This window comes from Candoia aspera, chromosome 4 (assembly GCF_035149785.1).
Source record: "Candoia aspera isolate rCanAsp1 chromosome 4, rCanAsp1.hap2, whole genome shotgun sequence".
Lineage (NCBI taxonomy): Eukaryota > Metazoa > Chordata > Lepidosauria > Squamata > Boidae > Candoia > Candoia aspera.
This window is the reverse complement of record NC_086156.1, coordinates 107,436,390-107,453,763: the sequence shown is the minus strand read 5'-3', so window position 1 is coordinate 107,453,763 and position 17,374 is coordinate 107,436,390. Positions and strand designations below refer to the sequence as shown.

The 17,374-nt window shown below is 38.7% G+C and overlaps 1 protein-coding gene across 1 annotated transcript; it reads right to left on the bottom strand.

The window, feature by feature from the left end:
* Nucleotides 1–2,781: 2,781 nt before the first annotated feature.
* On the bottom strand, nt 2,782–11,747 carry LOC134496954 (vomeronasal type-2 receptor 26-like). The gene is made up of 6 exons (XM_063302668.1): nt 11,527–11,747; nt 10,213–10,390; nt 7,654–8,514; nt 6,911–7,138; nt 5,569–5,695; nt 2,782–3,701 (listed from the first exon to the last, which is right to left on the bottom strand). The coding sequence occupies exons 1-6, from the start codon at nt 11,745–11,747 to the stop codon at nt 2,782–2,784; spliced, it is 2,535 nt and encodes an 844-aa protein (XP_063158738.1).
* Nucleotides 11,748–17,374: the final 5,627 nt, after the last annotated feature.

The following is a 17,374-nucleotide window of genomic DNA, read 5'->3' as shown; positions in this document are numbered from 1 at the left end:
ACCTACTTCTGTTACTGTTTTGCTAGCTCCTCACTCACCTTCTTTCATGAGGTTCACCTTTGGAGTATGTAAGAATACAGATGTAGCGTTTGTCTATACCTACTTCAAGCAGCCACATTGTTTGCCAATCACAGCTGCAGAGGGCAGATATACAAGATATACAAGATCTGATGGCTTTAAACAGGCACAGGGAAGTGCTACTTTCCTACTATGCAATCATCAAAACTTTAAATATTGATCTTCAGTTACTTGCAAACAGTGATAAAATAACATGCATCACTGATGATCCACAAGAAATAAAATGGGCAAAAAAGGAAATACCGAAATCCATAGACTTCCAAAGTTAGAATTCATTAAAAGAAAGTCACTGTGCTAAACTTTGGTCTGATCCTTCTTGGGGAATGTTGAGGGAGCAATGCCAGTAGGGACCTGCATGCATGCAAAACTAGAAACAACCGGATAATGAAAATAACTGGATTGACTGAGAAGAAATAAATCATGTTACTGATGCTAATACAGTAATAATGATTATGATAATAACAATAGCAACAACAATAATGATGCAATAATAATACAGTAACAAGGTGGTGATTGGGAGCTAGGCTTCCTTTCAGTTCGGTACTCCATTCTCTTATAAATTAACATTTAGCTTTTAACACCTCTTGTTAAATATAAATATAGATATGCTACATTTAAGAGCAATATGTCTGTACATGAAGTCATAAATCAGTTCTTCAGATGGATGCCTTTTAAACTTCATTGTTTCAGACATCATGTAGGACTGTGGTAAAATGCCAGCAATGATGAGATCTCCTGAATGATAATATTTATGCTTCATAAGATGAAGCTTGCCCACAGAACATGTTGCGGTTATAGCAGGAATATGGCAAACAATGTCTGGCAGTAGTACTGTCATCATCGCCATGAACAGTAACATGTTTTAAAAGAAGAGATACACCAGGTACCAATTCCTTGTGCACAAACTAAACACCACTTCCTTGTGCACAAACTAAGCAAAGGAACTCATTGCTTAGAATAGCCTGCATATATTCTCATTGTCTTGCATGATCAGAAGCTTTGGAGTGAAGAATCAGATTGCTATGGTGTCATCTCTCTACTCCCAACCATGAATACAGCAATGGAGCTTCCTTTAATGTTAGTTAATTGTTTTGTTATGTTCCATAGAACTACTCAGGGATTTGAGAAAATGTTTAAGTAATATGCACTCTTGGCAGCTATAGGGAAAATAAACAAGACACTATGTCACATGGTCAGAAAAACAAATAGAAAATACATTGATCAAATGTATGAAATAGCAAGAAAAACTTAAACCTAGTCAAAAACAGAATGGAAACAAAATTCAGTTGTGTAGTTCTATACTTGTAAACATGGAATATCACTGGGGACAAGATCTCAACTGAGCTGAGTGAGAAAACCTCAACAAGAACACTTGTGTAACCAGAAAAAACCCACATTTTATAACCTTCCTTTTACTAGAGAGTTAAGAGTGCTTGTTTTCCTTTATTTAAAATTATTTTAAATTGTATTATTATTTATACTATAATATTTAGATTGTATATTATTTATAAATAATTAAAATATAAACAATTTATTTCTAGTTATTATTCAGCAATATCCATTATGAGATGTGTGCTACAACTTTATTAACACTTTTGGTGACTGACATGAGCTACCACATCATCCAGCCTTTAAATTATCCACTGCTAATATTTTATGATCCTGCAACAAAAATAAGAAATAGGAATAGGATTAGTTTTTTTTTTTCCCCACAACATAAGTGAGGTGTACATTAATGAAAAGCCTGGTGTGGCACAGATAGGTAGATGGCGATATTGCAGCTGAAACTCTTCCCACAACCTGAGTTTGATCCCAGCGGAAGCTGGATTCTTGGGTAGCTGGGTTTGGCTGATATCTCTAGAATATGTTTTCCATAGGATCACTAGAACAGCCTGGGTTGGTGATATTTAGTGGGGCATCATCAGCATATTGATAATACTTTACCCCAAACAAATGGATAACTCTCCCAGAGGCTTTATGTAGTTGTTAAATAGCAGGGGGGAGAGATCTGAACTTGTGCTACCCCACAAGTGAGAGACTACTGCACTGACCCCTCCCCCTCCCCCTCTAACCATTAACTGAATCCACCCACTAAGGAAGGTGAGGAACCACTGCAGAACAGAGCCGTAAAACCCCATCCTTCTAGATGTCTCTGAAACACCTCTTATATTGGCTATGTTAAATGTTACTGAATGATCCAGAAGGACTAGGTGGGAGGATTACTTCTGTCCATCCTGACAATGCTCATCCAATAGCATGTCCAATGCTGTTACCTCCCCATACAGATGCATGAATTCTGACTGAAAAGGACCCAGATAATATGCTTCTTCTAGACTGCTCCGAAGTGAATCCCTACTACATACTCAACAACCTCCTCCCGCCAAGATAGTTGGAGACTAGATAATAGTTGTCAAACCCAAGATCCATGAAGACTCAAGACTAAGCAAATCTGAGCAATTGGGCTAGCAAAATGCTGTGCAAATTGCCACAGGACATCCTCCGTTAGCTGACATGTATGTAACCTTCCATTTTTATATCATTACATCATCTTATATATAAACAATAATTATTCCTCAGGCACATTCCAAAGTTAGGTAAACATTTATTTTGTGTATTTTTGAAAAAAAAGATTATGCTCAGTTTTCCCAAATTGAGAAGTCTAGCAAAAAAAGAAAACACTACAGTAAGGAGAGATTATATGATTCAAAAGCATAATTCAGTTTTGTTTTGTTTTTTAGTAAGTTGCTCCTTTCTATTTAAATCAGGCCTCAGAAGAAGAATGTAGCATTTGGGGAAAAAGATGCAGCCCAGCAATCCAGCTGCAGAAGCCAAAATGGAGAATATTTCCACTGCCACCATGTACTTCCCCTTGATGCTCAGATAGGTGGGAACAAATGATACCCAGACGCTGCAAAAGACCAACATGCTGAAGGTGATAAATTTGGCTTCGTTGAAGCTGTCTGGTAAATTCCTAGCCAGGAAGGCCACCATGAAGCTGGTAGCAGTCAAGAACCCCATAAAGCCAAGGACAGTATAAAACATGGTGGCTGAACCTTCATTACATTCTAGGACAATTTCTTCAGCCATGGAGTACATGTCTGAATCTGGGAATGGGGGGAAAAATGCCAGCCACACAACACAAATTATGCCTTGCACCAGGGAGCAAGACAGAACAATTGTGTTGGCCAACCTTTTCCCTACCCATTTCTTTATTTGGGATCCTGGTTTGGTGGCCATGAAAGCAAGAACCACAATGGCTGTTTTCCCCAATATACAAGAAAGGGCTATAGAGAAGATGATGCCAAAAGCAGGTTGTCGCATGAGACATTTCGCTTGGTCAGGTTGCCCAATGAAGAGCAAACTGCAAAGGAAGGAAAGGAGGAGAGCGATGAGGAGAATGTAGGTGAGGTTCCGGTTGTTGGCTTTGACGATGGGGGTGTCCCACTGTTTGATGAAGATCCCCAGCACCAAAGCTGAGATTACAAAAAAGAGGAGAGCTACAGTGGCCAAAGTGATTCCCAGTGGCTCTTCATAAGACAAGAAAGTTATATGTTTTTCAATGCAAAGATTGTGAGCTTCATTCGGGTACTGATCCTCTGAACACTGGAAACAGTCATCTGCATCTGCAAAAGAAAACATCAGGGCCCATAAAAGCTATGAATTAGATGGACTGAATTATTAATGCAACTTCATTTATTTCTAAGTAAGCTATGCCCATCTTATTTGTATTGCACTATTAGAAATTAAGAATGAGACCATCCATAGGCAGAAATATCTACTGTATATTATTTGATCAAAAAGAGACCACCGTCATTTGTGCCAGTCTCAGTGTCATGTTGGAGGATAGCAGAGGAAAGTGGAAGAGAAAAGTTTAATTGTGTTATGCTTCCCAGTTCAGACTTTCCTGGTCTCTTTTCCAGAGAAATGGTGTGATACTTCGTTGTGAGCTCTTGTAGTTGGACAACTTACTTAAGGACTGACTTGTTTTATGGAAAATGAGTCAAAATCTACCACTTACATTCTGAATTCCTAGTAGGTGACTTCTCTCCCTTCAGGAAGAGACAACCTAATTCCTTGGGGATACTTCCATTAACTCATACGCTTTCTCAGTTTGGATTTTCCATGTTCAAGTGACAAACATTTTAGCAAGAATGCCATTTATGTCCAAGGTTGCAGATCCTTGATGATTGTAAATTGCTATCAGAGCAGCAGAAGGATCAATATTCATGGTCCATATTTCTTGTTCTGAAGTGTTTTGAAATGCATATGTTTGCTTTGTTCATAAGAGAAGCCTTGGGTGGTTTAATGCACTAAATTAACCGTATGTATGTATGTATGTATGTATGTATGTATGTATGATGTATGTATGTATTAGAAGTGTAGTCCTATGGCTCTGAAATCTGCAGAAAACCTCTAGCTTTCCCAGACCTTTCTTTGACCTAAAACACTAAAAACTTCCTTAATAAGCTTCACCCAGTTTTCAATCAATCAATCAGATTCCACACAATTCAAAATGTTTAATTTGGGGGGTTGTTCTTACATAACAAATGCCATGCCATTTTCAAGGCTGCAGTCTGAGAATGTACAGCAAACAGCCTCAGTTGTAACTCCCACTAACCTTCTAAGTGGGGTTTTTACATGCCTGCTGCTCTCCAGCAAGGACAAACTCATCTTCCTAATCCTTTATACCTAACAGGGCATCAGATTCATTCTTCTTCCTTCATAGGTGATTGATGATAAAACACAAGTGTTCCATTCCTTCCCCTCTGTCCCCCCAAAAGGATTTCCCTCAATCTTAGGAAGATTCTTCTCTCACTTAGTAAGAATCCTTTTCATGGGATGGATTTTTTTCTTTATCTGGTTCTGCATTCATGGGAATTCAAAGTCAGGCTTAATTCAGGGACAATATGGACCAGAAGTTCAGATTTGGATGTTATGAAAAACCCTGGGAAAAATCTAGTACACAGGCAGAGGTAGAGTACTCTGAATTCTGAATAACTGATTATGTCATGTTCATCGTTTCAATGTTCTGAATACATCGTAATGTTTCGCATGTCACTTTCCTGATCCGTGTGGAGATTTCCAACCGTGCCAGGCTGTAATCTCCTTGCTGTAACTGTGGAATGTATGTTTGGGTTATTGACTGTGTTCAAGGTTACTTTCTCAGGCCGATGTGAGTGACGGTTGCTAACATCTGGGAGGGGGTGGCTGCTAAGCGGGAGTGAGGGCGGGACCGGGTTTGAAGCGAGGGTTTTTAGTTTGTATTTGGCGCGCTTTTGCTCATTCTCAGCTTTCTTTGTATTTGCACACTATTCTTTCAATAAATCAGTTATCCTTAAGCATCTGCTTGTGAGACTGAGTCTGTCAGAATAGGCAACCATTACAGATTACATTCAAGAAAAGTGCAGCACAGATTAAATGCAGATAGGTAAACAGTACTGTGGGTGATAGTTCATAAGGCTTAGCAGTTATGTACAAGACACACCTTACCTATTTTATTTGAAATTTTCCCTTTTCCACATGGAAGACAGTCATAGCAGCAAAATGGCTTCCCTTCTATTTTGATCTTGCTGTGGCCTGAATAACAATTGTCATTGCATACAGAAAGTGGTAGTGCCTGTCCAGAAATGAAACCAGGATGGAGCAATAATCAAAATTTATAATTTATAAACTAGTGTTTCACTGTGTATGTGTTATCCTGATAAAGCTGCATGACTTTTTGAGAAATGCGGTGCATAGGATTCAACCTCAACATATTATTAGACATGCACATTTAATAAATGCCACCATACCAAAGTGACATTATCTATATGTCCTCCTGGAATCATGTATGTTACTATTTCCTAAGATATATTGACAAAGCCTTAGGTTTCCTGAAAGCCTAATCGTTAAAGCTGGACTCCCCTCGTATTCCATCTTGGTCAAACTGATAGGTAATTTATTCCATGCTTTATGGGGGGAACTCAATCTTGGAATTTCCATTGGCTCTAGTCCTTTCTATCATTTAGGTCCTGAAAAGGAGTACTGCAGAGAATTTGTGCTGTAATTCGTGGGATTCCAAATTCCAAGTTTTCTGCGCAAGGTTTTTCAGAAATGGTTTGCAATTTCCTCCTTCCTAGGGTTGAGAAAAAGTGACTGGCCCAAGGTCCCCCAGCTGGCTTCATGCCTAACACAATAGAACTCATGGTCTCCTAATTTCTAGCCCAGTGCCTTAACCACCATGCCAAACTGACTCTTCTTTACTACCTAGAATCAAATTATAGAACGTGAAATAGATTATAGAGAAATGCAATCCAGTCAGCCTTGTAGTTATTATGGAACAGATGAGGTATTAATTAAAGTTAAAGGTTAAATGTAGAAAACTAAAGAGAATAGAAGGGATTGCAAGATATGTCTTGGACAATGTGCAGTCAGAAGGTAATAAAATTAAAAGGTAGAGATTCACTACCCTTACTTTATGAAGGAAAAAAAAACAAAAACTTGGAACAATGGCAAGGTATAAGATATTTTAACCAGTACAGTATCTCAACATATAGCTTGTGTATTATTAAATAATTTCCAGCTTTCCTTACTCAAAGATGGTTTCCTCTGTAGGCAACCTGAAAATGACAGCTGGTAATTGTATACATTCAGGAATGTCCATCAATGTATGGTAAGGGAGTACAAGTTGTATACTGGAAGAGCTATATATTCCAATCTCAGCACTGTTCATTTTTTGTCATATTTCTACTGCCTCAGTTTTAATACTAATGAGTCACTCAAATGATAGAAGTGATTCTGAAAAAGGCCGGGAGGAGGATTCTAGATAACCTGAACTGCCAGTAGGAAATACCTGGTTGAACATGGTTGGCCAGATGATGTTTTCTTCGGCAATTGTGAAAGGCTCTTCTGGAGAAGCCAAGGGGTCTATCTTTCCAACTTTGACTTTAAGGAAAGTCTGGTTTGGGAATGTGATCCAGTTGATTATATCCAATCCAGTTTCTAATTCCCCATTTTCATTAAAGAAAACTTTTTCCCCAATACTGTTGTTAAATAAGACTGTTCTCAGGAAATGATGGAGCTAAATGGAAGCAAATCAAACACAAATGTTTGTGTTTGAATTATATTGATTCTTTAGCTTTGTGTTTTAATTGTGTACTCTGTGCCCAGAGTCACATGTGTGGGATGGGCAGCTCTATAAATTCCACAAGTAAATACATAAATAAAAACAATTGATCTGGCAAAATAAATATTCCTACAGCAAATGTACACTACTAGCTTTTAGATGTTGTGGGTACTACTGTGCAGGAGAATCAAAATATCAACAAACACACTTTCATCAAACTGAACTGGCTTGACAAAACTTCAAACCCCATTATGAAACTGTGGTTTTGGTCAAATGCATTTTTTGAGCCAGATCTTACTTATGCAGTTCCTACACACTGTTGCAAAGAAACATGAACCAGTGCAAAGATTCATGTAATTCATGTAGTTTCTAAACTATGAGGATACTGAACCTGAAAAGTACTGGTTCTGCACCAGGAAAATAGCAGAGAGGCTTGAACAATGTGCCCTTGTCATTTCTTCTACAATTACCTGCCATGTTTCTTGATTGAGAATCATCAGTCTCCCACTGTCTGCCCTTGCTCTGTGTTTGGAACTGGAGGAAAACATGGCTTTCAGAGCATGTGCCACAGCATAGACTGCATTATAGATGCTGTAACTCTGCCCGGTCATGCTGGTCTCAAACACAGAATTAGGAAGAGTCCCCAACTTCTCTTCTCCGGTGCACAGCCCTCCAGTGTCCTCATCCAACATGTCTTTAGGGAAAGAACATGCAAATGCCTGTCCCCAGAACAATCGTATTAAATGGTCTTCCTCTTCTGAAGTAGGGCTTCTCGTCTGTAAGAATGTTTTGAACCCAGTCACCTCCTTGGAAGAAACTGCAAAAGATATCGCACCGTGAATAAAGTCCAAAGGACGTATTTTTTGAAAGGGGACTGAAGTGAACTCCATTTGGGCTGGCATGATCCAAACTTTATCTTTTCTCCTTACTGGTATATCCTCATACTCCGAAAGATAGGGAAATACTCGGAAAATGGTAACGACGTGATTTTCACAATAGAGGATCACAACATTGGCAATGCTTTTCATGACAACCTTGTACATTTCAATGTAATATTTAAATACACCGTCCATGTCACTAGAAAAACTTTCTTTGGCCACCTCTTCCATGAAATCAAAGCAGATACCTTTCTGGGAAAACAATGCGAGGGCATTCCGTACAAACCTCTCTCCACTCTCATCACGTTGGGAAATCAGCCCTATCCATGTCCACCTTAAATGCAACAGCAGCTGGAGAATCCCCTTAGTCTGAAGCTCCTCATTTGGGAAAAAACGATGAAAGAAAACGGTGTGTTCCCTCTTGTCTATCATTGGAGCAGATCCATATATGAGCTAAGAAAAAATGAATTAAAATAGTTGGGTTGTCGGTTCTACTTTTAGACTATAAGAAGGATATTCAGCACAAACTTCAAGAGCAATATAGTCCAGTCTAGAAAGAACTGATCTGGAGAATTTTCCTTTAGTAAGTATAAATGTAATAACATTTGAAAGCCAGAGAATTGGCAATCTATTGATTCAGTAATCCCTGAAGTTTAATTTATTTTATTTCACATTTTGCTAACATATCTTCTTCTTACCTTCCATGCAATATATTTTCTTTAAAAAAAAAATATCCCACCTTTATTAATAAATCAAGGCAGCAAACAAACCCAATACTCCTTCCTCCTCCTATTTTCCCCACAAGAGCCCTGTGAGGTCAGTTGGGCTGAGAGAGAGTGTCTGGCCCAAGGTCACCCAGCCGGCTTTCATGCCTAAGGTGGGACTAGCAGTCACAGACTCCTGGTTTCTAGCCCAGCACTTTAATCAGTAGACCAAACTAGCTGTCTTATATATGATGCATGATATATTACCTTCCATATGAGAGACAGTGGCAAGTCTACTAGGAAGCAGAGTCTCCTTGCCCCACCCTTTAGAACAGGAGTGGGAAATATGAAGCTCCCTGTGATAATCTGGTGACATTAACTCACACTTGTAATCAGACTCCGGCAATGTGCTCCATATAGGGCTGCCTTGGAAGACAGCTTGGAAACTATAGGTGCTATGACTGTGGCTGCTACTTACTAGTCAAGTAAACCTGTCATTGTGGCATAACACATGCATTGTGATCACTGCATTGATTGCCAGTATGCTTCTAGGCCCAAATGAAAAGAGTACCCATTTTCCAACCCCACAACTCCTAGTGGGCCATCTGAAGGAACCAGGAGGGTCATGGATCTATCCCACAGCTGGTGAAGCTTATACTGCTGAACACTGTATACATGTCCTCAGGTTCCTCAAAGTCAAATGAATCCCATGTTGATTGCAAGATACCACCTTGTTCACTTTGCTTGTCTCTGCCCAGCTAGCACCCAAACCAGAAAAGTTCATAAAGTTTGCAATTTGCATCTTTATCTCTTTCTTTTTACCAACACTGCCCACCCCATTGTTCTCTGGGTGGTCTCTTCTTCAGAAAACACTACAATAGAACCAACATGCTATCTCTCTGAAACTCCTCTGACCTCCTTCTTTCACTCTCTACACCTTCATATGACTCTGCAAAAATGATCAAACCAACCAAGCCCCTAGCTAGCCACATCCAGGCACCATCACACCGAGATGACATTTGTTTTTCTTTCTGTTTTGTTTGTTTTTTTTAAGGCAAAAATATTGTAGATGGCAAGACAAAATCTCTTCTATGGAGTGGAAAGAGAAGTTTGCTAAGTACAGAGTCTACTAAACAGGTCTTGTTTAGGTTAAACTGAATATCAGAACAGATACGGTGTGCATTACCACAGATCAGACTTTCTCAGGGACAAGGAAGTCAAGCAGTGGCAATATATAATATTGATCAAGTTTCAGAATTAGGCATGTACCACACAACAAATCCCTACTGTTTAGGCAGTTTTGCCCTTTTCTTTCTGTTCAGATGGTCACTTTGTATGCAAATCACAAAACTTTATTTAAAAGATCTTAGGAACGTAATAGAAATCTAACCAAGCACAGATTTTAGACATTGTGAAAAAAAGGTATGTATTTATAAGTAGTTCTTACTTGTGGCATCTTGTATACATTCAGAATATTTGGCATAAATGGACAGATGTTTGCATTAGGTCCTGCAACAACAGATACTGTCTTCTCTTGGATATCACACTTATAATTAGGAATGAATCTGCCCTGGGTGGACAGTAGCTCCAGCGAAGCAAAATAGGTCCATTTTGCCATGAAATTGCTATTAGTGATGCGAATGCCCAGAGTCATGTTGGAAAAGATCTGAGGGTTTGCATTAATCTCCTCTACAGAAAAAATCAAAGCTAGGACATGTTGATAATTCTGAAGAAAAAATCTGCAATGAGAATTATGGTTGTAAATTATATCAAGAAGATGTATAAAGTTCTAGCATGAAAACCAATGTGATTTTTTTATAGCATCTGGCAGTGATTTTTTTCTTTTCAAATGTATTTCAAAATGTCCTAAAGCATCCAATATATGTATATTTTATGACAAAGAACAATGTTATCATGCCGAGGATTAAACTTACTCTTTGAATGGATTCACACTATTCTAAACCCATTAATGCTTTATAAACAGCTTTCACTAGAGAATGGGTGAATTGCCAAATGGAATATTCATGAATGGTATTAAATTTTGCTTGTGCTTATTAGACCTACTTCTAGTCCTGCTTTCTAAATCTTCTGCCTTCACTTTTGTTCTGTAAAAGGCTAAGCAATGGAGCATGCAGGAGCATAAATGTAATAAATCTTTTCAACCCTTTAAAGCAACTGTGCTGTTTCCCAGGATCGTGCAACAACAGCAGAAGGCAGATATGCAGTCCTTGGAAAAAATGTGGCTAAAAAATGAGACACCTTACCCTCTGCACAATCTAAGACATATTTCAGGAATTGAATCCAAAATGCACTCAGACCCATTTTTTCCCCTAATATCCATGATAATAATTAAAATCCTAAATACTGATGTTTGGTTAATTGCAAACAGTGATTGGGAATACATTGCTAGTGATTCATCCTGCAGTAAATAAGTATAAGAGGGAACTACAGACATTCATAGTTTCTAGAACTAAAAGTAATGACTCCACATTTTACTTAGATATTGGAAATTATAGGTTTTGTTTTATTTCATTTTTCCTCAGAGACAGGAAGCATTTGTAGGCACCTAAATGCATACAAGAAACTTGGATCAATCAACAAGAAATACTGAGAATTATTGGTATGGATGAGGATGAGGATACTAATAATAATGCAGTTGGAAGATAGGATTTTCTCTCTTGGACACTCCCTATTTAAATAAAGGTCATCGTAGAGAAGGAAGATATTATATCTTTTATTATGTGTTTCAGTAAGTCTATACATGAGCTCATCAACCAGTTCTTCAGATGGATGCCTTGTAAAATCCACTGGATCAGAAATCATGTAGAACTGCAAAATAATGCCAGCAATGATGAGATCTCCTGTATGATAGTAATGATACTTAAGAAGATTAGGCTTGCCCACCACACAGGTAGCAGTAGCAGGATTATGGCATACCACATCTGGCAGTAGCAATATCATCAGTGACATGAACAATAACATATTTTACAAGAAATATGGATTTCCTTCTGAAAACTAAAGGTCTCATTGAAGTGCAATAGCCTCCGTATATGTTCTTTTACTTGCTTGATTGGACTTAGAAAGTGCAGTTTGAAGAACGAGATTGTCACAGCTCTTTTTCATTCCTCCCATGGACGGAACAAGGAACATTATTTGCTCCCTTCAGTTGTATTTCATTGTCATGTTATGATCCTGAAGCTCCTTAGAGATTTCAGAAAGTATTTAATTAATAAGGCGTATTTCAGTAATTATGGAAGATACAGCCATGACACTTTTCAGAGACACTGAACAGAAAAATAACTTTTTTTTTCCTGAAATAGCAAGAGAATCTGTAATTGTCTGTAATCAGTTTCTCCAGAAAAGCTTGTAATTACTGATGAAGATTAATCCCCAATTGATCCCAGTTTAGAAAGTGAGGAAATTTCAAAAGAGAGATTTTGTAATCAGGAAGAACGTCTTAAAATACAGAGTAAAAAGGATGGCTTGTTTCTCTTCATTCATTTACTGCATATAATTAATAATTCACAATCAAGACAAGTGTTCCACAACTTAGCCAGTCCGATGAGAGCACTGAGCTGCAATCGTATCCATTTATCTCTTGATATTTTAATATCCTGCAATAGCAATAACCATTTAATTGTTTATAGGTAGTCCTCGTTTAATGTCCACTCATTCAGCAACCATTCAGAGTTATGATGCTGAGCGAGGGGTACTTATGACAGGTCCTTATAGTTGAGGCTGTTGCAGCATCCCCGCAGTCACATGATCATGATTTTGATGTTTGGCAACTGGCTCACAATTATGACATTGCAGCGTCCCGCAGTCACAAGATCATCATTTGCAACCTTTACTGCTGCCTTCCAAGAAGAATGTCAATGGGAAAGCCAGCAGGAGGTTACAAATGGTGATCACATGACCACAGGATGCTGTGACCATATGGGATTCACCTAACTATGGCAACGGGGAGTGCCAGAACTGCTGTCATAAGTCTGTCATAAATCTCATGACTTAAAGACCTTACAACCACATCACTTAATGATGGAGTTCCAAGTCCCAATTACAGTCAGTAAATGAGGACTACCTGTACTGTCCTCCCCAAGCCCATGCCTGAATGGATGTAAGTCAGGGAGAAAAAGATTGTGGGGCTTTTTTGTAATCTTTGTGAACTTCTAATTCTGACTGAACCTTGACATCTATCAATGAGATACATACTTGGAGACAACCAATTTCTTCTAGAGGTCATGGAGTCTCCAACTCTATGCTATGATGAAACAGCAGTTCCCAGGTTAGAGATGGCCATTGCATGAATGACCTAGACCATTTTAATTGCCTAAGTCACCTGCAAAGTATCTGTTGATTTAGAAGAACAGGCAGAAGAAGGTTTGAGTTTCAACTCTTCAGAATGTACTGTTGTGGGCACTCAAATGTTGTATGAGAGATTTCATTCCTTTTAGCAAAAAGAATCTAATCCAGTCAAGTCATTTATGGAAGTCTTTTTCCAGTCTAAACAGAGAAGTTAAGCTGTGAGTGAATTGTCTGGACATTGGTGATTCATTGACAAGCCTAAATATGAAGCCTGAGATTTTGGTAACCTATTTTGATTCACATTGCTTTAGCATGTCACTTGTCATCCAGCAGGCAAGGTTTAACACAACAGCTACAAAACATCTAGCAACCTCGTTAATCATGAATCAGTTTTGCTCCAGTATCGGAACCAAGTGAAAATAAAATGGATCATTTAGCCCAGGGAATGACCCAGCTATCCCAGTAGGAGAGACAGAATTCACCACAACCACTGGTCCCATATTAGTCCAGGCCTAACACCCAGACAAATATGTTAGGAATACCCAAACAAGTATATTACCTACTGTGCTCAGCGTGAACTAGATATCACCCTGAGTCTAGATGAGTCCTCCGCTGATTGAACCTATGTAGGATTTATAATTAGCCTAATTTTTCAGTGAGCTCTCAAGGTAGCACCTCATTTTGGTGAGAGCAGTGGAGGCTTAGACAATCATGGCAATTTTATGGCATGCCTGAGAGAAACTTTGATGATTTAGGCAAGTGATGGCCAACTATGAAACCTGCTTCCTACAAAAGAATGGTGATGTGCTGCTGAGTTTCAGCAGTTAACTCAGAATGCGGGTTGGAAGGAAATAGGCCTAACTGACCAGTTCAAAAGGGAAATAAGTCAGAGCACATTCATCAAGAGACTCAGTAATTAAGATAGCATCAGTTCACATATGCTTGGGCATCAATAGAAGATTTGCAAAGGAAAGGGAAATGTGTATGGGAATGGAAAACACATTTTTTTCCCTTTCATTCTCCTCTCCTTCCCTTAACCATAGATTAGAGATTTCAGAAGTTGAACTCATGCAGCTGGGAGCTACTAACTCTCTAAGTACCACATTTGAAAAGTCCCAAATCATGCAGAACTATGTCTATACTATAGAGAACCTGGCTACTTTATGCATTAGTGCCCTGCTAAGACCTGGCCTTCTGAAGCACTATAACAAAGGGTCATATTTGTTGGCAGAGTGCTAGAAAGCATTTGGCCCAGGAGAGATCAGAAAAGTCAAACACTAGGCATCGCTATGAAAATAATTTTATTTACAGAAAGCAAAACATATTTAAAGGCTTTTTGCTGAAAGGAGAGATTTCTCTCAGCTGCATATTCTCTGCAAGCCTACACAGAAGGGAAACTGAAACTAAAACAAGTTCAGGCAAGTTCCTCCCTTAGGCAATGCAACCATTAACATGTGAAAAGGGGACAATTAAAGTCAACCTCTTCGACCGGCCAAAATGATTAGTTACCACAGTAACCTTAATCTGTAGTAGAAAACATATTAACACCACCCCTTTTATACTACAGAATAAGATGCAAACCAATTTGCTTTGTTAACTCTTTGTGTCTTGGTACAGCAAGAGGTTTGGTTAAAATATCAGCAATCGTGTCTTTTGATTCACAATATTTCAACGTTATTTCTCCTTTGCTTATCATATCTTTGATATATTGATATCTAATATCAATATGTTTTGTACTATTTTTGCAGGCTTCAGATGTTGCCATAGAAATGCAATGATTATCCTCATAAACAGTTAAAGGCTGGTTCACTTCCATGCCTATGTCTTTCAACAAATGTTTAAACCATATAACCTCATTACAGGTTTGTGTTAGAGAATAAAACTCTGCTTCTGCAGTGGAAAGAGCAACAAGTGTTTGCTTTCTAGAATGCCAGCCTAAGCTAGACCCAGCAAATTGATTTAAAATCCCAGAAGTGGATTTCCTGTCACTGACATCTGCTCCCCAGTCAGAATCAGCAAAAGCCTGCAATTTCTCTGTTCCAGAGGCATTTAGCTTCAGGCAATAATTCTTTGTTTTTTTGCAAATACCTCATTAATCTGGTCAATGCTGCTTTTCCAGTAGATGTAGGCTTCTCTACCTGTCTACTTAAAATGGCCACAGAATTTGAGATATCTGGGCAAGAGTGATTTGCAATGTACAGTAAACTTCCAGTTGCAGATCTATATTTCTCTGCCTCAGTTAATTGAGTTTCTCCTATAACTTTCTAAAAATCTGTTATCATCGGAGTAGAGACTGGTTTGCAGTCTTGCATATTAAAATCCTCTAGGAGCTTTTGAATTTTACTACATTGTTTTATCAGAAAGCTGCCATCCTTCTCCCTGTGTATTTTCAAACTTAGGTAATTTGTTACAGTACCAAGGCTTTTTAATGGGAAATGGCTTTTCATGCAGGCTTCAAAATCAAGCCTTTGTTTTTCTGTTGGTGTGAACAGCAGCAAACCATCAACATAAATGCACAGATACATACAGCCTTGTTTGTCTTTCTTCATATATACACATGGATCTGCTTTTCCTTTTTCAAAACCAAAATTCTGCAGTTTTTCATCTAATTTTTGGTTCCAGGATCTAGCAGCTTGTTTTAACCCATAGATTGACTTCTGCAGTTCACAGACCAGATTCTCCCCTTTTTCAGTTTGAAAACCCACCTACAACCTAGACAGCGTTCATTGGGAGGTAGATTTACCAGTTTCCATGTTTTATTTCCTATCAAGGATGCTAGCTCCTGTTGCATGGCAGAATGCCAATTTTGTGCAATCTCAGGTGGTAAAGCATTCACTTGTTCTAAAGACTCAGGTTCTGTGAACATGTGGAAAGCCTTTACTGTTTCAGCCTGAAAACGTGATGGAGGAACGCCTTTACTACTTCTCTGAGATCTGCAAGGTAATACAGGGCTTAAATTTTGACTCCTATCTTTCCTGAGAAGCATCTGTCTCATCAGACAGATCTTCAGTTTGCTTTTCTGGTTGAATGTCCCCATCAGGCAGAAGATCACCATCAGCAAGTCCTTGCTGTTCTCTTGTGGTGGTCAGATCAACTGGAGAGTCGAGTTTAATCTCCCTCAGTTTTGTTCAGCAAAAGAAGTGCTTTTGCTAATTATCAATTTCTCTCCCACTATGAACCTGTAGCTCCTCTGGCTTTGTTCATAGCCAACAAAAATGGCTTTCTTTATTGTGGGGCTTCCTTTCCTTCTCTGTTGTTTTGGAATGTGAACCCAAGCAGTGCTACCAAACACTCTAAGATGGTTTACCTTTGGTTTCACACCATAAAACAAATGGAATGGAGTGTCCTGAATCACAGAGTTAGACAATCTGTTTTGTACATAAGAGGCAGTAGATATGGCCTCTCCCAAATCCTTAAAAGATAAATGGGAATCTTTAAGCATGCAATCCATTGCATCTTGCAATGTTCTGCCCTTTCTTTCAGCAACACCATTTTGCTGAGGGGTGTAAGGGTTAGAAAGAATTTTTTCTTTCCCCTTTTCCACTAGGAACCTTTTGAATTTGTGAGAAAGGCACACTCCTCCTCTATCACATTGGAGTGCAGATACAGGCCCAGGGGATTTTCCATTTGCCCATGTCACGAAACCTTTAAATTTATCAAATGCCTCATCTTTGTGTTTTAAGATGTAGGTAAATGTGTATCTTGAGATATCATCAATGATGGTCATTGCATACCTTGCTTGTCCAAGACTGGAGCAAAAGGACCAATAATGTCAGAATGTACAATTTCCAAAGGTCTAGTTGTAACTCTGTCACTGTGCTTACTCACAGGAGCTTTTAGTGTTTTGCATTCTTTGCAAACTACACAATCTAAGTATTTGTCACAGGGTTTTATCTTCAGGTCAGCACACAGCTGTGGCATTTGTGCTATATGCTTGAAATTAGCATGACCAAATCTCCTGTGCATCAGGTGTACACATTAGTCATGCTACGGCGTGTTGCCAACTGCAGCCTTGCAGCTTGGATTCCTTGCATTTTGCACAATGTACAAGGAGTCTTTTAATATACCAGCAGCACGCAATTTTCCATTTTTACGTATCTCACAACCATTTTTCTTAAATGTTATGATATACCCTGTTGCAGCCAATTGTGCCACAGATAAAAGGTTTGATTGTAAATTTGGCACATACAACACACCTTTTACAGTTTCTCCTAAGCAGGATAAATACAAGTCACCTTGTCCCATAATTTTGGTCACAGACCCCTCAGCCAAAGATACACTTTGTCTTTCAGTTTTAGACAGTG

Coding starts and splice junctions, on each gene's coding strand:
- LOC134496954 (XM_063302668.1), bottom strand. CDS start 11,747: ATGTTATTGTTCATGTCACTGATGATATTGCTACTGCCAGATGTGGTA. Junction 8,515..10,212: donor ATGTATACAAGATGCCACAA/GTAAGAACTACT, acceptor ATTTTTTCTTAG/CTCATATATGGATCTGCTCC. Junction 5,696..6,910: donor GGCCAACCATGTTCAACCAG/GTATTTCCTACT, acceptor ATTTCTGGACAG/GCACTACCACTTTCTGTATG.